Source organism: Lissotriton helveticus, chromosome 11 (assembly GCF_964261635.1).
Source record: "Lissotriton helveticus chromosome 11, aLisHel1.1, whole genome shotgun sequence".
NCBI lineage: Eukaryota > Metazoa > Chordata > Amphibia > Caudata > Salamandridae > Lissotriton > Lissotriton helveticus.
Window position 1 is genome coordinate 1,037,856,577 of NC_136072.1, and position 26,098 is coordinate 1,037,882,674.

At 40.6% G+C, this 26,098-nt stretch overlaps 1 protein-coding gene across 1 annotated transcript in view; it reads left to right on the plus strand.

Annotated features, from left to right (window-relative positions):
- The window catches only part of MYL2 (myosin light chain 2), a 35,701-nt gene that overhangs the window by 3,947 nt on the left and 5,656 nt on the right, over positions 1-26,098 (plus strand). The window contains exons 2-5 of the mRNA XM_078667474.1: positions 514-603; positions 12,803-12,878; positions 23,780-23,884; positions 23,985-24,063. Of these exons, the coding sequence (XP_078523600.1) occupies positions 514-603; positions 12,803-12,878; positions 23,780-23,884; positions 23,985-24,063 (350 nt within the window). The remainder of the gene's footprint in view (positions 1-513; positions 604-12,802; positions 12,879-23,779; positions 23,885-23,984; positions 24,064-26,098) is intronic.

Sequence of the window (26,098 nt, forward strand, 5' to 3'; positions counted from 1 at the left end):
GGTTTGCACTGAGTTCCGTACCGCTTGTTTTACCACTTGGATATCATTCATAGATTTGCACTGAGTTCCTTACCGCTTGTTCTACCACATGGGTATCATTTGCTCTGAGTTCCGTACCGCTTGTTCTACCACATAGATATCATTCATAGATTTGCACTGAGTTTCCCACCACTAGTTCTACCACATGGATATCATTCATAGGTTTGCACTGAGTTCCGTACCGCTTGTTTTACCACTTGGATATCATTCATAGATTTGCACTGAGTTCCTTACCGCTTGTTCTACCACATGGGTATCATTTGCACTGAGTTCCGTACCGCTTGTTCTACCACATAGATATCATTCATAGATTTGCACTGAGTTTCCCACCACTAGTTCTACCACAAGGATATCATTCATAGATTTGCACGGAGTTCCGTGCACGTGTAAATTAACCTAAATAGCTATGTAAATGAACTGACACAACAGTACCGCTGTGCAGCCTTCCCAGTACTCACGTGTTTTATTCCACAGGCATCAAAAAAGGCGAAGAAGAGAGCGGGTGGCGCGAACTCCAACGTGTTCTCCATGTTCGAGCAGACGCAAATCCAGGAATTCAAGGAAGTAAGTGGGGGTCTGAGAACATACTAAGAGCTGGGCCCTGCGGGGGTTTGTATTATATCTCTGCAGACTCATTGGAATAAATATGCTTTCAAATTGTTTTTTAAGTGCAGTATTTTGGTTGTTTGGAAATAGATTCACTGTCTCCTAAGGGTACCATGTTTTCAGTCCTGGACTTTACTTTTCAACCCGATGCATTCTGGGACCTGTAGTCTTGGTTTGCTTCCACTGAATCAAGCTGACTTACTAAATTGATATGGATGATTTGTAATAGAGAAGAGCAGACGTGGAAAGAGGCTATCCAAACCAGAGAGGGCAGTGGCGACCACACTTTGCAAGCTTTTTGGGAAGCCCATTCTAGGGAGGTGGGGCGAAGGGCCTGAGGTGGATGGTCGCCGGTTGATTTTAAACGGCTTTAGAAGCCACATCTGTTTCACAAAATTTTAAATTGAGTGTGTATGCAGGGCAACTGGAATTATAGATTCTGCGGCTGTGGCGTCTTCTGCATAATTATCGATTTGCCACAGAATCCATCATCTGCAGACTTAGACATAAAAAGCGTATCAAAAGTTACTAAAATTGCAGCGACCCGTGTTGCCGCGCAGTGGGAGGCTCTATGTAAAGGTTGACTGGTCATCTTTTGTTGCTTAATACTGTAGTTTGTTGTTAAACTGGTACTAACGAGATGAAACCTTTGACCAGACAGTGTTAACGTGTGGAAAAATGAGCAAGTTATGAGGCAATACTATTACAAAATGTGCTGCATTAGGTAGCACAAATTGCCTTTTCTTGCCACATAATTTTGTCAACCCAACCGCATCATTTGGTCCTCCTGTGCCACATAATTCCAGTGGTCCCAAGTATATGTCCGTTGACCCCGAAAATCATGTAGCTGAAGGAACAGGAACAGCCTCTAACTCAAGCCAGCTGGTGTCAAAAGCAACAGTTCAGTGAATCCAGATGTAGTGCAGGCACAGACCGGGAAGATGCCACATGCCAGCTCTGAGGGCAAGGGGAATAGATGGTCTAGCTGCCACGTCACACTGTAGAACCAGTAGTGTAGCAAGGTTGCCATGGGCCCTAGTGCAAGCAAGGACAATGACTCCCTGACTGCTATTTGGATAGTAAAATACAGCAATAATCAGGGTTCAGTGGGCCCATCAGGCCTCTGGTCTCAGTGCCACTGCACCTACTGCAGCATAGACAGCTATGCCCCTTTAACCTGAGTTCGCACACGAAAATGTAAGGGGAGTGTTGAGAAACAAGCTAAATGCTGGTACTAAGCACTATATAAATAGAGGCTGGCCCCACACTACCTTCAACTGGTTCTAATGCAAGTCAAAAATTTGCCGCTTGTAACCTTCAGTCCTTATGTTTGAAACTGGGTCCTATGTAAAGCGCTCTGACACCTTCGGGTAAAGTTCGCGCTATATAAAATCGCACAAATAAATAAATAAATAAATAAATAAAGGGATGCATCCTATTCAACTGTGTACCTTCAAACGACAAAAGCACAGGGGAAGTTCTTTGTAGAATCCGGGTTCTAACTCTGGAATGCTTTAAACCCCAGAATAAGTAAGGAGTCCAGCCACCTACAGCCCAGAAAACTCCTAAAGATGAAACACTGCATTCATTCATCCATTTGAGCATGTGCCTTGAGGAGAGCTGACCCAAAGTAGGGGCGCACGACCTCCCCCTCATGTGGTCTGTACCACCTCTGTCGACACCATTCTTTGAACTCTGTCTTTTACCCTTCAGTGCTCTGTAGTGGCTTGAAGAGTACACATCCATCACTTTATGAAACTCCCCAATAAATGAATCCTGAGCCAGAAAGGCCCAGAGAGTGGAATCAGGATGTAGCATTAAAATGCGCATCCAGTCACTCGAAACCCAGCTTTGCATCCTCCAACAAATGGACATTCTGGGCCCTTGTCTTTTTCTCTTCACTAGATGGACCCTATACACAAAATCATTTTCACATGTCTGAGTGACCATTGCAAGAAGGCGTATAAATAGTCCAATGAATTTTTATTGTTTTTTTTTTTGGTTTAGAAAGCTTTATTGAACAAAGATAAAACAATGTAAAACATCATTCCAAAAGGAAATAATATCAAGATACATGAAAAATCTGAAAAACACAAATAATTAAAACAACTAACCCCAAAAGAGGGGGAATATAATTATACAAATGAAAGTAGCTATTTATGGAAAGTTTCAATAAGGGGAAAAGAGGGAAAGAAAAAGAAAAAAAGAGGGAAAGGTGGCAACAATAAAATTCAAATTCTATACCAATATATCTAATAACAAAAGGAGAAAGAAAAACATAGAATAATACTATAAATCAGGGGTATGTCTGGAGAGATGTATAGTTAAAGGTAACCATAACAGATCTCTTTTAATTAATAGTGGAACAGTTGTAGCATAAGTACGATCAAGTCTGTGGTGCTGACATAACAGGTTCCACCAAGTATTATGTATAATTTTGAACGTATCTTTCCAGTTAGTGGTGATCATTTGAAAAGAGATTACTATGAAAAGGTCAATACATTTACGAACATTGCTTTGAACATTCCAAATAGGGGAAGAACCCCCCAGGAAGACATGTATGATCTCAAAGGGGACATCAGTGGACAAAATACTGTTAAGTGTAGACCAAATACGGGACCAGAGAGCTTTGACCAAAGGGCAGTGAAAGAACATATGAAGAAGATCACTATGTTCGCATGGGCAGGACCAGCATTTTTTGGAGTCTAATAACTTAAATTTATAGAGGTCTACGGGGGTGAAAAAGAGACGATTGTAAAAAAAATAAAAAGTCTGTGTTGTACTAGTGGAGCAGGAAACTGTGTGTATTTTAGACCAAATAGCATCCCAAACAGTCATGGGAAACTCTTGGGCAAGGTCCACTTCCCATAGGAGTTCTAGCTTAGTTTTGGATCGAGTAGTAAGGGAGTGAGAGAGGAGCTTATAAATGGCTGAAGCTCTGTGGGGAATGGTAAAGTCTGGTGGGGGGGGAAGAGAAAGCACAACATCAGAGGGAGGAGTATTCAGAAGAATAGTGGAAGAGAGTGTGTGTGTGTGAGTGAGAGAAAATGGGCAGAGTGTGTGTTTGAGAGATTAAACGAGTCTTGTAGATCTTGAAGAGATCTTAAAGAGTTATCTTCAAGCAAGTGATCGTAGGTAATAATGCCTTTCTTCCAGAAAAGTGCTCTGTTCTTAATCTTAAGGAATTTGTTGTACCAAATCGGGGTCTGTATGTGAAGAGTAGAAGGAGACAGAAAGGATCGAAAAAGTGAAAGCACTAAAGCCTTGGAGTGCTTAAAAACAGGGAATGTAAATCTATTAGGGGGTTGAGATAGACGAGTAGCTGTGAGGAATGAAAAGGGAGCAAGTTGTGCTAGTTCTACAGGGCTCCAAGCTGTCAGTGGGGACGGAGAGGTATCCGTATGGAAGGGCCAAATCTGTTTAAGTGTAAATGCAGAATGGAAACGGGAAATGTTGGGAAAATTCACACCACCAAGATTTTTAGGTTGTTGGATGCGAACAATGGAGATTCTAGCTTTGCGATTGTTCCATAAAAATGTCATTAGAATACGATTAATGGATTTAAAAAAGTAATGAGGAAGAGAAATAGGAAGCATAGAAAGGTAGAAATTCACAATTGGGAGTAGCATCATTTTGATAGTAGCTAATCTACCCCACCAAGAGAGGAAAAGTGGTGTTCAGCGTTCAATAAGAGAAGATAATTTTTTAAGTATATCAGAATGATTGATTTTAATGGTCTCTCTGGTGGTATTAGCATAGAGAATGCCTAAACATTTAATAAAACCGGGGTTCCATTCAAATCCTGAACCTTCAAACATATGGGATAGGCAGAATTTGTTAAGAGGGAGAACTTCAGATTTATCGAAGTTTAATTTATAACCGAAAACCAAGGAATAGTCGTTTAGTAAAGAGAAAAGTGCAGGTAGTAAAGCAGTGGGGTTAGATATATAAAGCAAAATGTCGTCTGCATAAGCAGTGAATTTAATTTCTACATCCTTATAGTGGAATCCAGAATAGGAAGAAGAATTTTTAATTTTCTCTAGAAAGGGTTCTAAAGCGAGGATAAAGAGGAGGGGAGAAAGAGGGCATCCTTGCCTAGTTCCTCTATGAAGGGGAAAATAGTCTGATTGTGCACCATTAACCCAAATAGAAGTTTCAGGTGCGGAGTATAGTAGTTGTATATATTTAAGAATATGTGGGCTGAAACCATGCCATCTGAGCGCTCCAAACATAAAGTCCCAATTGACGCGATCAAAAGCCTTTCCGGTGTCTAATGTGATGGCGGCAATAGGAGAGTCCATCTTAGAGGCGAGATGTATGGGTGAACAACCTTTACAACGCAACTTTTACAGCGTAGTGCCTTTACAACGCGGTATTTACAACGCAAACCATTACAACGCATTGCGCTGGGGGGCGCTCTAGGATAGGGAATAGATTTAATTTACTATCCAAAACCTTCCCTACTATCCACGGGGACTGGAGTTGGAATAGTAAATTAAACTATTCACTATCCAGCACCCCAAAGCGCTATGCGGTGTAAAGGCATGCATTGTAAATACCGCGTTGTAAAGGCATGCGTGGTAAAAGCATGCGTTGTAATGTCATACGTCCGATGTATGATATTCAGAAGGGTTCTTGAGTTATCGGTAATAGACCTACCTTTAACAAAGCCAGATTGATATATATTCCCTAGTTCGGGAAGAACTTTATTAATTCGAATAGCCACACATTTTGCATATATTTTGCAATCTGTATTTATAAGTGAAATGGGTCTATAATTTTTACAGAGTGAGGGATCTTTATCTTTTTTAGGGAGGAGGCAGAGCATTGCCTGCGTGAAGGAACCTTTGGATTCACCAATGGTAAGGAAATGATTAATTAGAGTAAGTAGATGAGGTAATAGAACAGATTTAAAGTGAAGAAAGAAACGCACACTAAAGCCATCCGGGCCTGGAGTTTTATCTTTAGGTAAAAGTGAGAGCGTAACTATGATCTCTTTTTCTGAAATGGGAACATCAAGGGAAGAAAGATCAACAAGTGCATTATGAGATATAGGAATAGAATTAAAGAAGGAATCAATTTGGTCAGGGGAAGAGTTAGATTCAGGTGTATAAAGGGAGGAATAATAGTTTACAAAACAATCAAGAATCTTGGCATCCGAAGATTGAGAGGTTCCTTGAGAATCTTTAATTACAACAATCTTGGATTTCTGTTTTTTGATTTTAAGATAATTTGCAAGTGATTTACCTGCTTTGTTACGACCACCATATATTTTAGCGATAAATTTGAGAAGATGATTGGAAGCGGAGTCCCACGAGTGTTTATTATATTCTAACTTAGCTTTAATAAGGGAGGATAGAGTATCTGGTGAATTGGTAGTGAAATAAAGGTGTTCAAGATCCTTAATTTGTTTAAGTATGCGGGATGCATGGTTAAGAGCTTCCTTATTTTTGCGGGAGACCAAGTCTATGATATAGCCTCGGGCAGCAGCTTTGAAAGCATCCCATATGAAGTGAAAATCTGAGGTAGTATTTAAATTATTGCGAAAAAATTCATCCATAAAAGATGTGAAGTGGGTGGTGAAAAGGGGATCAAGAAGTAAAGAGTTATTAAAACACCAGTGTCGTGAGGCAAGAGTGGGGGAAGGATAGTCCATATAAAGGATAATAGGAGCGTGGTCTGAGATAAGAATAGAGCCTATTTCAGAAGGAGTCATGGATTGAAAAGCATGTTGTGAGAGAAATATGTAGTCGATACGGGAGTATGATAAGTGAACTGGAGAGAAAAAGGAGAATTCAAAAGAGTGAGGGTGGGATATTCTCCATGAGTCCACTAGGCCTCTGGAGGAGAAGGATTTATGAAACGATTTTTGCATTTTATTTGGAACATATCGTGCTTGTGATTTGCAGTCTATAAAGGGATCCATAAGTTGATTACAATCACCACCAACAATCAAATCTTCGGTAACTTGAGAGGAAAGAAGGGATGAAAAGTCATTCCAAAAGGATAGATCTACACCATTGGGTCCATAAACATTACAAAAGGAAAGGTGAACATTGTTAACAGTACTATCAAGAAATAACCATCTACTATTTGAGTCAGAAATCTCATTTTGAACTTGGACAGACAGCGATGTGTGAAATAAAATAACAACACCATTTTTGTTATTGGCAGCTGGAGAACAGAAAGCTTCTCCTACCCAATGTTTACGTAGCGAAGACAAATCCTGCAAGGAAAGATGGGTTTCCTGCAACAAAGCTACTTGACATTTTAGACGAGCCAAATGAGATAAAATACGTTGCTTTTTGATAGGGTTTCGGAGACCCTTAACATTCCATGAAATAATACGAAGGCTATTCATTGGAGGAGAGGAAGATAAAGTAGAAAAGAAAGCATAAACCAGTTAAGAGAAAAAAATGACGAGTTAGAGAAAGCAATTAAAGATAAGAAAAAGCGCAGTGTAACAGTGTATAAAAAAGAAAGAGATTGTAACCACCAACAATGGAAAGTCCAAGATACAATAGGAAAGCTGAAGAAGAAACCGTTGCCAAGGAACAGGGGGTAAAGTGGTGCAAATATATCAAAGAAAAGCAAGAGAGTAAAGAATTTGAAGAGAGAAAAGGGATCTAGTACTGAAGAGAAAAGATAGAAAAGATAGCACGAAAGAAGAATAGAAAGGAAGAAGAGGAAAAACAAACAGTGGAGAGAAAAGAGAAAGAGAGCCCTAACTTCCAAAGAAAGTAGGAGATGACGAGAAGCCGAGGGGCTTCCGTCATAAACAACAATAAAGAGAGAACAAGTAACATTAGCGGGGGATAGGGGACGGAGAACAAGAACCTACACGGCCACACCACCAGGAGGACGTCTAGACAGAGAACGACGATATGCATCAAATACAAATAAAAAGGAAAGGACAAAATATGCCAAACAGAGCATTACAAAACTAATGGATCAATGGGACAAGGAAAAACAAAGCTTACCAGAATCTAGGGAGAGACATCGATGGGTAACATCAAACAGAAACGGACAAACAAATGGTAGAGGATAGGATCTGCGACTAGCGCACAAGGGAAACCTGAAATGAAGAAATACAGTAAGTAATTAAACCGTTAAACAATTAATAGTAATTTTAGATATGTGTGAGAAGGGACGAACAAGACAATTAACGCTTGCCAAGGTCCATATGTTCGTCTCGGTGAGTGTGGATAAACTTCCGTAGATCAGCAGGATCCTCGAAGGAGTATGATCTGTCTTTATAAGTTACCTTGAAGAAACATGGGTGTATGAGACCATAGCATGCATTCATAGATCTTAAGGCTGGGCGAAGATCCAAGAACTCCTTGTGTCTGTTGGCGGTGAGCTTTGATACATCCTGACAGAAAAAGATTTTGTGGCCAGACCATAACATCTGCTTGTGTTGTTTAGCTGCAGCAAGTATAGTCATTAGGTCGGAATAGAGTAAAAAATATGCAATTATACCCCTTGGTTTGGTGTTAGGAGATGAATTGTGAGGCCCCAATCTGTGTGCTCTTTGAATATTAAAGTCAGCTGTTTTAGGGAGACCAACAATTTGGAAGACTTGAGTTTTTAAGAAAGAGATCATGTCTGCTCCTTCAGAACCTTCAGGAATTCCATAAATTCGTAGGTTATTGCGCCGCTTTCGGTTTTCCAAATCCTCCGTGGACTTTTTAAGTTGATGTACTTCCTTAGTGAGAGAATCAACTTTAGCAATAACATCTTGAGCATCGCTCACCTTTTGTTCAACATCTGATAATCTCTTGTCTAGGCCAGACCATTTTTTCTCGATCCTCTGTAAAGTAGTAGTTGTATCTGTCATGAATGGACGTAGCTCATCCATGATATCTTCCAACGTAATGGGAAGAGGAAACCTAGGTGGAGAAGAGGGGTCTTTCTTCAGACGTTTGCTATTGGACCCAGAAGAATCTTTACGTCCCCCGGAAGAAGACCCTGGAGCACAATGGGACCTGGTAGATTGCAAAGGATCCATGGTCAATAATACAGATGGCAAAAGTCGCAAGGTGATAGTGGACGACCCAAACTATGAGCAGTGGCCGTACTATGCAGAGGAATCAAAAATACCAGAGCACGAATAACAAGTTAGAAAGCAGTTGAGTACAATGGCAAAAGTCAAATGTAGAATATTACCTCGAGAAAAGCAGTTGAGAGAGGTCTGATGCATAGAACTAGGTGAGCGAGGAGGCAGGTTAGCGTACACTAATACACTTGTACACCAATATTATACTAATATTAGCGCACAGTAGTAAAAAAAAGAGGAGCATGACCATACTGTAGATAACATTTTTTGCGATGGGTAGACTGCCTCTGATGCTTGTCATAAAATTAAGTAGTCCAATCATTAATTGAGATATATTTGCTTCAAGCTTGGATACTCCTCAGGTGCCGTGTACCCGACCATGGAACGTCTATTATTCGTAGAAAAAATAGCCTACTGTAGGTAGGACTGCTTGTGACAAAAAGCATTCCATTATGAAAGAAAAAAGAAAAAAAAACATCCACAATAGCAATGAAACCATCAAAAAAATGCAGCCCAGCATTTAAAAGAAGGAAAAAGAGATATTTGGCCAAAAAAGATGAAAGAGTTGCAATGCTATATGCACTATTTGCAATTATAATCGAAGAAATGTGGAGTTAAAAGCAATTTGCTGCCGCATCGTGAAGGAGCATTATTGCACATAATCCGGAGGTCTCAAAATGGCGGGCCCTGCAGCCGACAGAGCTGACAGGAAAGCAAAAAGCACGAAAGCGCCTCACTCAGCGCATATCGGCGGTCGGAAACTCACCACAGCACTCCCGGCGGTTTCCGACACGCGTAGCGCAAGTTTCAGGCGAGAACAAGTGCGGAGAATGGCCCCTTCAGGTAGATACTGCCGTCGACTCTGCGGAGCTTCTCTAGGATGCGGCCATCTTGCCGCCGCCGCGCGCACCCTTTTTATTGGTTTTTAAAGAATATCTGAAGCATGAAGCTCTTGTTTCTTCCACTGGTAGAAGGTGTAAACATTTCTATAATGGGGATTTTAAATACTTACACTAAACCAAGATACAGTGGCCTTTAGGGAATTTGGAAGATAGCCTGACACTCACACGCTGGTGTGGTTAGGGAAGGGTCACTGACATGTCGGGCTGACCTCTCCTCAATGTGTTTGTGCTCCATGCTCCTCTCGGATGTAAGGCTTTTCCTCCCCCCTCCCCCCGTAGCAGCCTTTTATTGACCTGCTTATTTCATTACTGCTGTGTACCACCTGTCTGTGATTATTGTGACTGTAACTGTTTGGTATTCGTATATGATATCGTTACTGGAGCTGTATTCTCCCTCTCTTCTCATTGTGTATAACTTGTATGTGATTTTTGTGACTACAAATGGTGTACAACCTTTACAACGCAACTTTTACAACGTAGTGCCTTTACAACGCGGTATTTACAATGCAAACCATTACAACGCATTGCGCTGGGGGCGCTCTAGGATAGGGAATAGATTTAATTTACTATCCAACACCTTCCCTACTATCCACGGGGACTGGAGTTGGAATAGTAAATTAAACTATTCACTATCCAGCGCCCCAAAGCACTATGCATTGTAATGGTATGCGTTGTAAAAGCATGCGATGTAAAAGTATGCGTTGTAATGTCATACATCTCTACAAATGTTTGGCATTCTTTACTGGAGTAGTACTCTCCCTTTCATCCTTTTGTAAAGCGCTCTGATATCCCTCAGGATCTAGGACCTGGTTCGCGCTATATAAAACGTAATAAAATAAAATAAAATACTAACAGCCTTTCAGAGGCACTAGTCCATAGGTAAACCTTCAGATTTCCAGGTTATTCAATCATTAGTCTAAATCCTTATTGAAACACTCACATAAGTGGATTTTCCGTAGGGCAATACGCCACCTTTCTTGATAAAACCTTACATTTTGAATGTGCATGCCTGATTTAGTGCTACCACAACTTTGATACAGGTCTGTCATGAGTCCATTATGGTATCTCTTCACCAAAGTGAGTCCGATTCTTACACCTAGAAAAAAAAATACACCCTAGAGTTATATTTACATTTGGTGTAAATTGCAATTTTTAAAATTCTGAATGAATCCCTGGAGGTTATCTGATCATCTGCACAATTCGTAGACATTGATAAGTAGTCAAATATGTACGTGTATCTGCAGCCGAAATTTGAACAAGTGTATCCTTCTGAATGCATAAAGTTGTTCCAAAGTGAATTTGCAATTACAAAAGCATTTTTTTCCAATTGAGCCAATCAGAAATCCTTTTTTTATCCCTATTTATATTGACGCTGTTCCCTCACCATTCATGCCCTGCAAATGTTCCAGCTCGTTCGTGTATGCGTTCAGCGTGGGAAATTGAATGCGAAATGTTGGTGATTACCTAAAAACGACCATCTCTTAGAGATGGCCCCACCAAGGAATGACAACAAATTCACTACAACTACTAAATTTCCAAACAAAGAAAATTATACCTGCAGAATTTTTGGATGTGCCAACTTCTAATTTCTTCACTGTTCTTGATTCTGTGACGCAGGAATGGAATTTTGCCTTCGTAAATGATGATCTGACAGCACCCACGATGATGTCACTTGCCCAAAAAGTTAAAGAATCATGTACTGCGTCCTACCTGTATTAACTCAGATTCATAGCAGTGCTATTTGATGAATTCAAAATTCTACTATGGTTGGAAATACACAATTTCCCTGCTGTTCAGTGCACACATTGGTGTGCCGTCACTCCTTTGAGGCCACAGCACGTGGATGCAGGCCAGAGATACGTATAGAGAGGCTAGAACCCAGGTCTGACGTCAGAGTCTAGACCACACCTGTGTCTGGCAGTCTGTGTGGGATCTCAGACAGGTGCGCCTCGGACTGTGTCTCCTACAGTCCATAAAGGACCAAACTGCGTAGTCCTGAGCCATTGCCCGGTCTCTTACTGGGTAACTTAGCTTGATGCCTCGACTAAGAGATGTCTCATTAATGTTTGGGGTCGTCTTCGTATTCATGGCACCCAATGTCTCGACCACTCCCACCTTACACAATGGTATGTGCCAGCTGCCTAGGGTGTCACCGGAGCCCTCTCCACTGCATGATCTCCATTTAGAAGTCTGGTCTTTCAATAAATATCTCCATAACGTCATATGATGGTATCCATGTTAACCCTTTTTTCGAGGGATGTTGTAGTCCATATAATATGGCCCCTTGCAGCAAGGGGTTAAAGTGATTTTTATGCTCTTAAACAGTGAAATGGTTAATGTCCTTTTTGCACTGTGTTCCTTTTCAATTGCGGAAATTCGGCCCTTGGAATAAATTAGATTAAAGGGAAGAAGTAAACTGAATATGTTAATAAAGAATGGCGTTAGGTTGCTTTTAGGAAAGGTAAATGTTGGGCGAAAATAAATTGTCTTCTACAAATATTACTTCGAAAGCATCAGGTTGCCTAAATAGCACAACTCTATGTGTGCTTCATTTATTTGCAAACACAAGAGAGAGTTGCTATCAATCGATGCTTACTGGTTTTGAATGAACAACAGACATTATTGAAAGTTGAAGTCTCACGTTTTCGAATTCTTAAGACTGAGTCCTGATAACCTTTCACAGGAAGTGACGTCCACAGTACACGACAAACAGGAAATGTTAAAACGTCTGAAAATAAACGTAATATTAATAAAGTAATATCTAAAACATATTACCATAGACACCTGCTCTACAAGATGCACTAAACGGACGACACCCAAGTTACAACAACGCTTAAAATAATAAAAATGGAGGTAGACCAAAATAATCTAGAAATCTGCAAAACGTTCAAATATCATTGGGGAGGAACAGCATATTTTATTGTTTTGCTAATTATTGGTCCTCTTTTTAAATGATAAATACACTACTCTTTGGTGGAAATGTAACAAGCAAGCATCTGGAGAGAAATAAGCAAATAATGGGCTGTCTGGCTGTTCGTCCAGCCCAACCAGCCAGGTAAATTGCTTCACCTTTACTTTTTGCCTCCTTCTGGTCAGGCAGGTGACTGCTGGCTGCCAATAGCCTCCAATTACAAAACCAAGAGGGGAAATGCACAGTTATTTGAGATGTGAATCCTAATGAGTGACCTTTCGCCTGCAGGCATTCACCATCATGGACCAGAACCGCGACGGGTTCATCGACAAGGAGGACCTCAGAGACACCTTTGCTGCACTTGGTAAGTCACTCATGTAGGAACAACCTTTGGCAGTTACATAGATTGTACCAAATGGAGCCTCTTCACAAACTGTGCATTGTAGTATGTGAGCAGTTCTACTATAGTACTACTCACATACTATAACATGCCATGATCTAACCTATGAACAGAGGCCTCCGCCTCGCCTATCTTTTCTTACTGGAGATCTCTGACAACGTGTTGGGACCTCCACACACGTAAGTACATAATTTAAGTGTAAATGTGGGAGCAACCTGCCCAGTGGTAGGAAAATGGGGAATATCTATTCATGAATGTGTAAAGATGATTTTTGGGAGGGGCATGCAAATGCAGACACACCCAAAAAAGAGTAAGACCATTGTTGTTCTAAACGAAACTTCTAAAGTTACTGTAGCCCTAAAGTTGACACAAAAGGTGTAAATGTACCGAGCCCAACCTTAGAGTAAATAAAGCACCAAGCACGCCACTCACAGTTACTGCAAAACACTCCCATAAAACATAATAGATGCAGGGAATTAAAATAACACCCTTTAGGAAATAATGGTAAAATGAATACGTTATTTTGACTTTTAAATGTAAAAAAAATTCTGTGATAAAAATGATGCAAATTTAATAATTATTTTAAAATGTTAATAGTTACCTTATTTTTAAAAACGAAATTGTATTTCGAATTTTGTATTCAAAATTTTAAAAGTAATTTACATTAAATACATCCAGAACTTGTAATTACATTTGCTAAAAATTAATTGAGAATAAAAATAGTAGCAGTAGCAAGGAGAGGATTTTAAAATTGTGTTTGAAAATTAATATTTATAAAATAAATTAATATATTGAAATTATTTAATTGTTTAATAAACATTTACTTTGAAGAGGTATTATGTTGTAATATTTTATTTTATTAGTTCTAGGTTAAATACATATTTAAATTGTTTTGCATTTGTGTTTTACAATAACATATTTTGTATATTTATTTAAAATAATTAATAAATTATATTCATTTTCCCTACACTTTCTCACCGGGAGTTCTCTGCCACAGGGACTATGTGTAAAAAGTTACTGTGGCAGCTCTAGGCTCATGGCGGCCCTGGGCAGGGAGCGTAGGTAGGGGGCCCCGGAAGTGGGGGTCTGGGCGGGGCGGAGCGTGCAGGCCAGTGAAGGGGGGGGGTCAGGGTGTTTGGAAGTGGAACAAAGCCGTAGGCCGCCAAATCCCTGTCAGGGGCTGCCACGCAAATATGTATCCATCCTCAGAGGATTATTATATTAAGGATATATATTGGCGTGGTGGCCCCTAGGGTTTGGTAGCCCTGTGCAGGTGCACAGCTTGCACATACCTAAGGCCACCACTGAAAGTTACAAATAGTAACTCTGAGCTCTTAAATTTAGTCTTAGATGTCTCCACTGCCTGAACAGAGTGCGTGGAGACAAGTAAGTATACGCTTTGATGTAAATCTACACTCCGAAAAGGTGCCAACCAAAAAAGTGTAGAATTACACGTAGAGTTACACCATTTATAACTGTAAATATTCATGGGGGTATTCCCAAAGGTAAATTTACATATAAGTGTGTCTACATGTGTAAATGTACTCTAACAATTTTGAGTAACATTACTACTTTAGGCTATTCACTGTTTCCAAGTGTAAAGTTACTCTAAAGTAAAGACTTACATGATCATAGCCCCTAAAATCAGGAGGTGGAGCCTAATTCATGAGTTTAACTTTACTACCTATAACTTTTGATGCTTGGGCAGAGATTTCCACCACCACACTGGAAAATACTCCCATTGTAAAGTATAGGAAAAAGTTTATTAAGTAAAAAAAAATTGTCTTTTTATGCATAATATTGATGTTAATTAATTTTATATATTTATTTGAAATATAGAATAATATAAAAATGGTACAACGGTTTAATTTTAAATTAAAAAAATAACTATTTGGAATATACTACATGTAAAATGAAATTATTTTTCTGATGTTCAATTAAAAAAAATCCCACCTAAAGTAAAAAAGCAAATGTATTTGAAATTATTAAAGTGACATATAGAATTAATTAACATTGATATTAATTTTTTTGATAAATATGAGTGTTGCATTAATATGTATATTAAAAAAGGTTAACACAATATTTTAAAATAAAGTAATATTTATGTTTTATTTTTAGATTTGTTTTAACATTAGAAACATTTGAGTATATAGCTTTACATTGTTAAAATAATTGAATGTATTTTAACATTAGTTCCTACGTGGTTATATTTCAAAGTCCCCAGCTGTACTAACTCCAACTTTGACCCAAATGACATTTACAATTGTTTTAGGTCCTTTTTTCTCAGTAGTAACTATAATAGGTTAGTTTGTGAATAAGAATGGTGGAATGGTCTTACTCTTTTGTGGATGGTGCTTGTTCCTCACAAAACCACTCCCTAACCCCTCCTTAGACCCTCCTTACTCTACCCTTAGCCCGTCCCCTTTATTAGTAAATATTCCCCATTTTCTAGCCACTTCCATCTGTCCTAGACATTTGCAGTCACAACAGAGCTCTCTGCACATAAAAGATAGGAGTGGTGTAGGCATAGACCGCCACATGTAGGTATGTGAATAGCATTTTGTAGTACAATAGTAGTGCTATTGTAGTACTAAGAAGTATACTGATAAATACAGTTTGTGAATAGGCCCCACATATAAGTAAAAATACATGTGGAAAATTACCTTTGTGAACAGGCCCCAAAGTTTCTTTCTGGACAGGATGACATAAAAGCTAGTTTCTGATCTAGCGAATGGTATTAATGGAAAACCCTCCAATTTCTGGATGAAATACTAAAACATTGAAAGAAAATTCCCCATTTTTATGGGATCATAGAGCTGTGAACTTTCTCGAGAGGTGCCAGTGTGGCAGTGCTGTGTGCAGACTCTACTGCGGCTGTATCTGCCCTTCTCCCCCTCATGACCACGTCTTCTTGTGCGTCTTTATGTCTCGGTCTACTGTGTCATGTGTTTCTGTGTCTTTTGGTATCTGTATCTCACAGTCTGCATGTTTCCCTAGCGACTCCCAAGACATCCCAGTAGCTCAGTGAATGTGCCTTGCCAAAGACGCCCATGTCAACCAAGTCTACCAGTGTTGTTGCCACAACGTCTACTTTGACAGCTGTTATTCATCCATTGATATCTGTAGCACCTTCAAAAACAACCATAAAAAATAAATAAAAATACTGTACTCAGGAAGGCCTTCTGTCTGTATCTCCCAGTATGCACTCTGCTCAGATGCTGCCAGTGTCCCTGTCTCTCAGGATCTGTGTGTCCTTTGCCCCTGACTAACCCCATGACAGCGACTGCCCAGTGTCTTCTGATATCCGTGACTCCCAGTTTATTTTTTTTCATTTAATGAGTTTTATATAGCGCTAGCTAGACCCGTAGTTTACATTATGTTACACACTGTTACAGAAAATGATAACAATTACACATTACTTCAAAAATAAGCAACACATTGAGAGAGGAAAGAAAGGTGAGGCAAATAGAGCGGAGGGGGGAAAGGGGAAGTGTGAGGGTGGAGGATGAGGGAAAGGACGGCAGGAGAGACGAAAGGAAGTCTGCCCAAATACCGACTGGGTAGGTGACGTTCGAGGAGGGAATCCACAGCCCGTCCCCCTTTAGCTAAACAAGGCAGCTCCATCGGGCATCAGTCAAATAGCTGGGTCCCAGGTGTCATGGCTCCCCTGAGTTCTCATTATATCCCAATGCTCCTATCTCCCAATGTTTGTGTCTCCTCAGCTTCTGTGACTCCTCAGTGTGTTTCTATCCCTCCTGGTGAGCATCTACCAGAGTTTTCTATGAATCTGCGGTCAGTGGCTCATCAGGGTCTTCCAATGCACCTGTCTCCTGGTGTCATATCTCCAAGGGTTTGCTTCTTTTGGTATCACTGACTCCCCAGTATCCATTTCTCCCTTGTCAGTGTCTCCCTCTGTCCATGTCTCCCGTGCCCCTGGTGTCTTCCGATGTACATATCTCCCAGTGGCCAGTGTTCTCCCCAAAGTTTCTCAGTGAGTGCCCATGTGTTTGTCTCCTCAGTACTTGTGACACCCCAGTGACTCCTGGCGTCGTTGTGTCCCTGTCTTTCTCGTGTCCTGTCTGCCATTGCCCCTGCGTCCCCACTGTTAGTGAATTCTGGTGTCCCTGTCTTGTGATGTTCTCGTACAGTTTCCCACTGTACTTATCTTCCCAATATTAGTGATGCCACAGGGTGGCCCAGGGTCCATGTATCTCAGTGCCTTCCATGTCTGTGTCTCCCAGTATCTTCCTGTATGTACCTGTGTCTGTTTTGCAAAATATATATGTGTACTTGCCAGCTTTTTTTTAATGATTGCACTCATGGAATATGAGACTAGACTCCATCAGAAAAACAATGTCTGCCTAACTGGGATCTCTTTGCCTTAAGTGTAAAGTCCACTGCAGTATTTTCCATTTAAAACAGTAATCCTTTGCTGAGTGGACCTCATGTTTGATTTTGTAGTGCTAGAAGAAACTTGAAAAGTAGGTGTTCATTGTTGGAGAACAAAACAACAATGACCTGACATACAGGGTTCTTTCTCGCTGCGCCAAGGCCATTGTGCTTTATCCATATGCAAGACGTCATATCTCACAAGGGCGCTCGCAGATATGGAAAATATGTAATGGGCACCTTGTCCAAAGCAGTACAGAAGCCCTAAGGCTCCACCTCCTTGTTTGATTTTTAGCAAATCATGTCATCTGATAGTGTGCCTCTGTTCCTTAATCTGCCTTCACTGAAAGTGCTTTACAATGAGCAGTACTCCCCCTTTGGTACAGCTTACACAGTACTTTCCCTTTTTGCATATCTTACAATGAGGACTTTTAAATAGCTTCCCAGAACAGATTAATTATGTGTTCAAGAACTGCCTGTTATATTTCTTCCTTAGTTCCTATTTAGATCCCAGTACATTTAAAATAATATTTAGTGCTGAAAATCCTACCAATTTTATTTTAATTTCCTACCATTTCTTCCAGTACATGCTACTTATGTTTTACCTGCCAACAAGCTTCTCCCTCAAGTGTCAGGGTAGATCGAAAAGCACTGCATGGATTTTCAGCCTGGCAGAGTCCTCGAGACTAGGGTGCGAAAATGCTTCCATAGAAATGGCAATACAAAGCTGGACACCTCTGTTAGCTCAGCTCTAAAGACAACAATCACAGCCCAAAGCGGCTCTGCTTCTTTTCGCTGCGATGACTCGCCAAAGAGGGCAACACCGGGTGGCACCTGGTAGATGAAGGTCCCTGCACCGGAAGTGATATCACTAGAGATAGCCTGTCTCATTGGATATCCTTGGTCCCCCAGCTCCTGTATGAAGGGTTGAAGAGATGAGAGGGGTGGGCAGCCTGGCAGGGGAAGTCACAAATCTCTATTAACCAACCCTGGTCTTGTGGTTCCAAGATATGAAAGTCAGAAACTAGACTGTGCCTCTGACTGCTGGCAGTGTAACGCACTAGTGAACATATATAGCCACCTTCCCCTTGGCCATGTAACTTATCGTAGACCACCACCTGGAAGTTTGTCATTCTCAGTTACAAACAGCACATGCAACTACATATTTTCTGAGTTCCACTGGGAACTGTGCCAGACCGCCCTACTTGTATGCTTGAACCGCCTTCCTTGTATGGGATGGATTCACGCAGTAACCATAGGTTGGATTTGTCCACAGCATCTTGGCACTTTTCTTGATGCAGGCATGTGATTTTTGACCAGCAATGCCTGCGTAATCACATCTAATGCCTGGAAAGCCAACTGTTGGAAACCATTTGGGCTTATTCGCAAACGTAAATTTACATGTGTACATTTACTCACCTGTAAATCGACTTGTGCACTGAGGTGTAAAACTGCAGTTTTGTGCTATCCATCATTACCAGGTGCAGACTTACATCTAAGAGTAGACTTACATGTCTCTAACCCCTAACTTCAGGCATCTAAGCCTGAATTTACAAGTGTAACTTTATATACGTAGGTGGAGAGCGCCACCACCGTGGTTAAGATCTCCCTATAGAAAAGTTTAGCAAAAATTATTGACGTTTACTATATTTTTTACAAAAATGTAATATTTTAATGTCAAGTATAAATGTACATTAATTTTAAAATATATTTTATTAGCATAGAATATATTAAATAAAATATTACAGCCCTTTAACACATTAAGGGCCTCATTACGATGACAGTCGGATTCCCCTAAACCGCATCGGAACCTATGTTTCCGACTCGGGGGCGGATTCCCATCTCGTTCTAGAGGGTTCCAAACCAGATGCGGAATTGCCTAAACCAATCCGGAGCCCTTATTCCCAACCAAATCGATCCCTGTTCCCAACGACCAAGTACGATGCCTTGAAAGCCTTAGCGCTAACCAAATCAGTTCCGGAAGGCATTGGGAGAGATAGAGCCCTCTAGAGCCGAATAGTATAGCTCTATTGGAGTAGGTTTTCCAAGGAAGAAAGTACGATGAACGATTCGGACAGCCTTAATGATTCGGTTTGCCCGGATTGAAAAGGCTGCCGGATTCGGTCTTTGGGGGCTGGTAGCAGGCCCCCCTACACCCGGGGCCCTCCGAAGAGTACCTGTGGGGGTACCAATGGGTCCCCCCTTTCCAACCATGCACAGTGTGGCAGGCACTAAGGGGTGCCCGCCACAGGATGCACGATTATCCCCAACCCCCCTTTTGCCAATGCGCGCCTGTGTACGCGTTCGGTACACAGGCTCCCATTGAAGTCAATGGGAGTCCAACCGAATCGAATCCCGATGCACTCAAAAGCATCGTACTTGTTCGGTCAGACTCCCCTGACATGAGTGGTATGGAAAGCATTCCGGACACGATTCAGGCCCAATGCTTTCTGAGCGAGATTGGAATCGGCCCCTCGGTTGGAAACATTTCCGAACCGACCGATTACGATGTACTCAGTCGGAAAGGAAACTGTTCGGTCATTCCAAATCGTTTCTAACCGGCATTAGGAGACTCTGAGTCAGTCGACGCCGAATCATACAGGTCTATGGACAGTGTTTCCGACCGGCAGATTACGATTTCAGATTTAGACAACCTTTTCGACTCGGTCTGTCTGACACGAAGAGGCTGTCGGAAACAGTCTTTGGGGGCCTGTAGTAGGCCTCCCTTTATCCTGGGGCCTCCGGTTGGGGTCTGTGGGGGTACCCAAGGGACCCCGCTGTAAATCCATGCACAGTATGGCAGGCATCATGGGGTACCCGCCACTGGGTGCAAGGCTTTCCACAAACACCCCTTCTTTCAATGGGAGCCTGTGTTGTCGGTCGGAACACAGGATCCCATTGAAGTTAATGGGAGCTTTTCCCAACACCGTTTGGAAGCATCATAATCGGTAGTGCGGACTCGACGAATGCGAATCGGTCGGAACCGATTCTGACAAGGAGTCGGTCTTTGGGAGCCTGTAGTAGGCCTCCCTTCATCCTGAGGCCTCCGGTTGGGGTCTGTGGGGGTACCCAAGGGACCCCGCTGTAAGTTCATGCACTGTATGGCAGGCATTATGGGGTGCCCGCCACTAGGTGCAAGGTTTTCCACAAACACCCCTTCTTTCAATGGGAGCCTGTGTTGTCGGTCGGAACACAGGATCCCACTGAAGTTAATGGGAGCTTTTCCCAACACCGTTTGGAAGCATCATAATCGGTAGTGCGGACTCGCCGAATGCGAATCAGTCGGAACCGATTCTGACAATGAGTCGGTCGCTTTGCTTTCCAACTACATCGTAATGAGGCCCTAAATGTGTATAAAATAATTATGTAATTTTATATATATATTTAATTTATAAATAATATGTAATTAAAAATTCCCACCTACAATAACATTCTCATTGTATTTAATATGCATGGGTTAAAGGTTATGTGTTGAATTCATTTAATTATGTAACATTTTTAGTAAAAATATAAAGGTTTCACTTAATACATTTTTTTAATTACGTTTATTATTTTATTTTAAAATAATAACATAATTGTTTAATAATTATGTATAATTGCTTACATTATATATATATATATATATATATATATATATATATATATATATATATATATATATATATATATATATATATATATATATATATATAATTGTCACCACCGCCCACATCAGCGAGACAAGGAAAGTCCGCACTCAGCACTTCACATAAGGATGTAGTTTATTTGGCAATGTGCCTAACCCTAAACAGGTCTTCGTCACGGTCTCGAGGCATGACATGATTTGTTAAAAATCATCAAGGTGGTTAGGAGGTGTAACCTTAGGGCTTCTGTACTACTTAGGGCAAGGTAACCATTGCACATTTGCCATACCTGCGAACGCCATATGAGGTATTGTGTCCTGCATATGGATGAAGCACTCGAGGCCGAGACGAAGACCTGTTTAGGTTGAAACGCATTACCAAATAAGCTACATGCTCATGTGAAGCTCTGAGTGCAAACTTTCCTTGTCTCTCTGATGTTGGAGATGGTGACAAATATTGATGATTAACAGAACTTGCACCTGTTGTTCCACACTGGCTCTGCATGGTGGGAGTGGCTGGATTTGTGTGGGTGGCACGTGAAAAAAAAATATATATATATATATATATATATACATATATATATATATATATATATATATATATATATATATATATATATATATATATATGTGTGTGTATATGTATATATATATATATATGTATATATATATATATATATATATATATATATAGAGAGAGAGAGAGAGAGAGAGAGAGATAGATAGATATTATGGATATAGATATATATAAAGTTTAACTAATTTGATTTATTTAACATTATTTCCTATGGGGTGTCATTTTAAGTTCCTATTATTTTCCATAGGAGTATAATGCAGTACCTCTAAGTGGTTATCTATAGTGCTTGCCTTGATCCAAGGCTGGGCTGGAGTACTGATACTACTGTTTTGTCACCTTCAAGGCAGAAGTAGTGTTAGAGGTGTAGTTTGAGAATAGCAATGTGCTTACTGTTTGGGGGTGCGTGTCTGTAGCAGCCCATTCCTCAGTAAACCCTCTCTAATTTCATAGTGGATTATCTCCATTTAACCACCACTTACCCTGGTCCCTGCCAGATTTAGTACTAAGTACTCATCTTAAAAGTACAGATGTCCCCCATTGAAAAAATAGGAGAGGTAGAGATTTCCACTTTTAGTTTTGTGAATTGCATTTTGCACTAAGTAAGTAGTACTGCGTTAGTACTATTTTATGTCTTACAAATTGTAGTTTATGAATCAGACCAATTGACTTTAAAATATTAACGTATTAAAAAAGTTTATTTTGGTATGACATGTTTCTTTGCAGAGTTATGAGTTAGCAAAGACTGCCGCATGCAATATTTTTGACAGCGCTTCCTATTTCATCATGCACCCCCTAGATCGCCCCTCTAGTACTTCATAAGAGTTTAAATTAATCTTTTAATTGTAGGATGTGAAGCAATTGCAAAGGTTATATTTGAATATATATGAATAATTAATACAATATTCAATGTTTGAAGGCCAATGTTTAGGAGGAAGCCTTAAGATGCTGTTCACAATGAACTCCTGTTGTGATTTTTAAGTGGGCCAGATTAGCTTCTGGTACCCACATGCCATTCACTGCAGTCAGTCAGGCTTTGCCAAACCTGTGTACTTGAGGCTTCATTTTTATGATTGATCCATAGTTAAGAGTCATTCTTTTGTCTGCTGTATTAAGGTCCAGGGCTTTTAACTTTTCTCACTGGGGTTTATGGTGAGAAATATCCAGGTAGATTCGCAAGTTACCTTTCCCAGTTATCCCTTGAATTTGCAGGGAGAATTTCTCAATGTGCTCATTTGATACTGTGACAGGTCAAGATTCTCTGTCTACTGATTACTGTTATCTGCTTTTGGGTATGTTTTCAATTGTATTTTTACTCGTTTCCTTTATAATGTACACTGTTGATCTTATTTTATGTTATTTAAATATTTTCTACATCACCCACTTCCCTTCCAGGTGCGGGTTGACCTTTCCAAATTTTAAATAAACAGATAAAATAATGCATGGAATTTAGGATAGTTAATGGGACAGATATAGATTATTTTTAGCCCATGGATCTCAGTGACACATATGGTCATCATGGCGGCAGAAAAGCCCAGCTTAAATTTCCCCCAGTTCTGGATGATGATGCAAAATCATCATCCCCGTGATCAGTCGCTCATGACCCACCACTCCTTTCCTGGAGGGTGTGGGGGTGCTCCCGGGGTAAGCAGGAGTAATGCATGGTGGAAGAGTCACAAAGGATTTGCACGTACCTGCCCTTTCCTTTACCTTAATCTTTCTGCCCTTCTGCTCCAGACCCCAGCAGGAGTCACAGCATGTACTGAGCTGTGCGACTCAGGCTGTCATGCCAGCAGTGGATGTTTGCAGTCCACCCGTACAGGCAACACAACCTTTATTCTGGTTTTGCCACCAAAACCTTTGACAGTGTGGAGCCATGGGAGTGAGGAGGTCATCCTCATGAGAAAAAAGAGAGCCTTCCTAAATTCATACTCAAGTTCAAGGACAGCATGGGGCTCCTTTTTCCAAGGCATGGAATTAGGGATGATTGGCACCCAGTGTTGTGGTGCCAAAGCAATAGCAACACAATTAGTAGCCGGTGCATGCCTATAGTAAGGTAAGAGGCCACAGGGATAAATTGTCTGAGAAAATATCTTCAGTAGAAATTAAGTGAAAACAAGTAAAAAGTTACAGAGACCTTCCACTCCCAAGGTGCATTCCTATGGATTCCATGGTGCTATAATTGTGAACACTGAAGTTCAGCTCTGTGTTGATCCAAGTAGTCACATGACCATCTACAGTACTGTTTGTATGATCCCTATCTGTACCTTCCTTCTATAGGTCGCCTCAATGTGAAGAACGAGGAGTTGGAAGGCATGTTAAAGGAAGCGGCTGGACCAATTAACTTCACTGTATTCCTCACGATGTTTGGAGAGAAACTGAAAGGTACGGGTAATGCCTTATTCCCATGACTATCTTTAAACAAAGATGCTCACCCTAAACAAGACAGTGCTCAGTTCCCATTCCTGTCCATTGTCCATTTCAGGTGCTGACCCAGAAGAGACCATCCTGAATGCCTTTAAAGTCTTTGACCCGGAAGGCAAAGGTCTTCTGCGATCTGACTAGTAAGTGTGATTCATCGTGTGTGGATAGCTTTTGCTCATAGTCAAATACCATGGCCTATTACCCATTTTCTTTTACCATGCTTCAGCACATCAAGCATCATAAACACACAAGATCATACACATAAAATGAGACTTTGCATATGTTCAGTTTCCTCTGCATCCCTGAGCTCTTTTGAATAAGGGTGATCCTCTCCTAGGGCTGGTTATGGTTGACTTCATCTGCTTTTGTTTCTATTTTAAGCCATGTATTACTATAAACACCTTGTCTTTGCATTCTAACCCAGCCTGTGTGGTTATGTTTGCCATTTGTTACCCTGGACGGAATCAGTTGGTTTGTAGGCTCCGTTAAGTGACTTATTATGCCCCAACTCAATGTGTAGTCAACAGACAAAGTTAATGCAAATACATTCTTTGTCAAGTCAGGCTCAAAGTAGAAAATCAAAGTTGGAGAAAATGAAATTGAGAAAATGGAAAATGATGGAAGCCCATGTCATTCTATACGCATGTTGGAAAAACGTGCTGAATGACTGGCTATTGAAGATCAGCCTAGGTGAAAAAGTAAACAATTTAAAACACAAAAAATTACTCTAAAAACAAGAAAGGAATACATTATAAAATTCACTAGCATCATTCAGGGGCAACAGTCTGTTCACTATTTCTATTTTGGCATTAGCACTGAGCGCAACCGCAGAGCATGCAATGAAGAAGAAGAGTTCCCCAGTAATAGCGCTTTAAATAAATCTTCAGAGGAACAGGTATGAATAAAAGAGAAGAGGAGCGAGAATTCTCATTGATGACAGAGTGCATGAGGATGGGCAAAATACAGCAGCACGTCTCATTCGTAATCTTCCAGCTAGGATGGGCTCTGCCCCTCTTCTACGCACGCATCATTGACTGACGATTCGCAAAAGAATCATCTTTAAAGTTTGCTGCCTGACTCACAAGTCCTTGCAGTCAATGCACCAAGCTACCTATGCTACAAAACTTGTCCACTATCGTTCTTGCAGAGCTTTGAGATCTAGCGATAAAACCTTGCTCTCAGTTCCACGTATCACTAAATCTCGCTCGGGGGCAGATCCTTTTCTTATCTGCCTCCTCTATTGTGGAGCAAGCTCCCATTTCAAATAAGCCAAAGCTAAGATAATTTCAATTTCAGAAAACTTCTAAAAACATTGTTATTCTAGGCCTAATCAGTCTGATCCTCTTCTTATAAGCTGTGCTGCAGCGAGACACTGCTCCCTGGGTGTTTTGTGCACATTATAAATTAAATTAACATAACATAACAATGGGTGGGAGGGATTATTGAGGGTTGAGGGAGTAAGAGAGGCAGGGGCACATGGACATCCCTGTTTTATTTTAAAAATGTTTTAAAAATTACCTTAATGGACTTATTAAATCTGACTTGATGATGCAACAAAATGTACAATATTCATGCGTGGGTAAAACGGGATGTTGAAGGCCTGGTTCTCTTCAATGTTATCCACCAATTACGTTCATATTCATTCTGAAACATAAAGTGCTTAATACAATTTTTCATTAGCGTTTTCATTACAAACACAAAAGAATTATTCTACTTCAAATTATTGTTGCATTGTCCAACTTGTTGAGTCCAGTTTCATCAAAACCTTTATTCAAAGTCATTGGCCTACTTCTAGCCAGAGTCAACCCATGTTTGGCAGATTGTACCTCTTCTCTTTAGGGCTCACTTAGCAAGTATACTGTACTTATTCGGTCAATTTGCTTAGGATTCTCGAGATTATATTGGTTGGAGTACCCTTGATATTGCTCTGTTTCCCGTTTAGAGTTGCAATTTTATAAAGATAATGTTGGCCAACTTATCAGACCATGCAATAGCGGGCACCCTGTGCTATTTCATTGATTCACCTTATCTTTAAGCAGAAATAAAAAAGAAGGCATATTTGAGATGACATCTAGTCCACTCAGCAGTAGGAACAGGGCAGCATGCTCTTATTAATTAAATTGTCATTTCAGTTTAACCCCTTTCGTGCGGGGGTAATTCCCCCGCTGTGCTGGG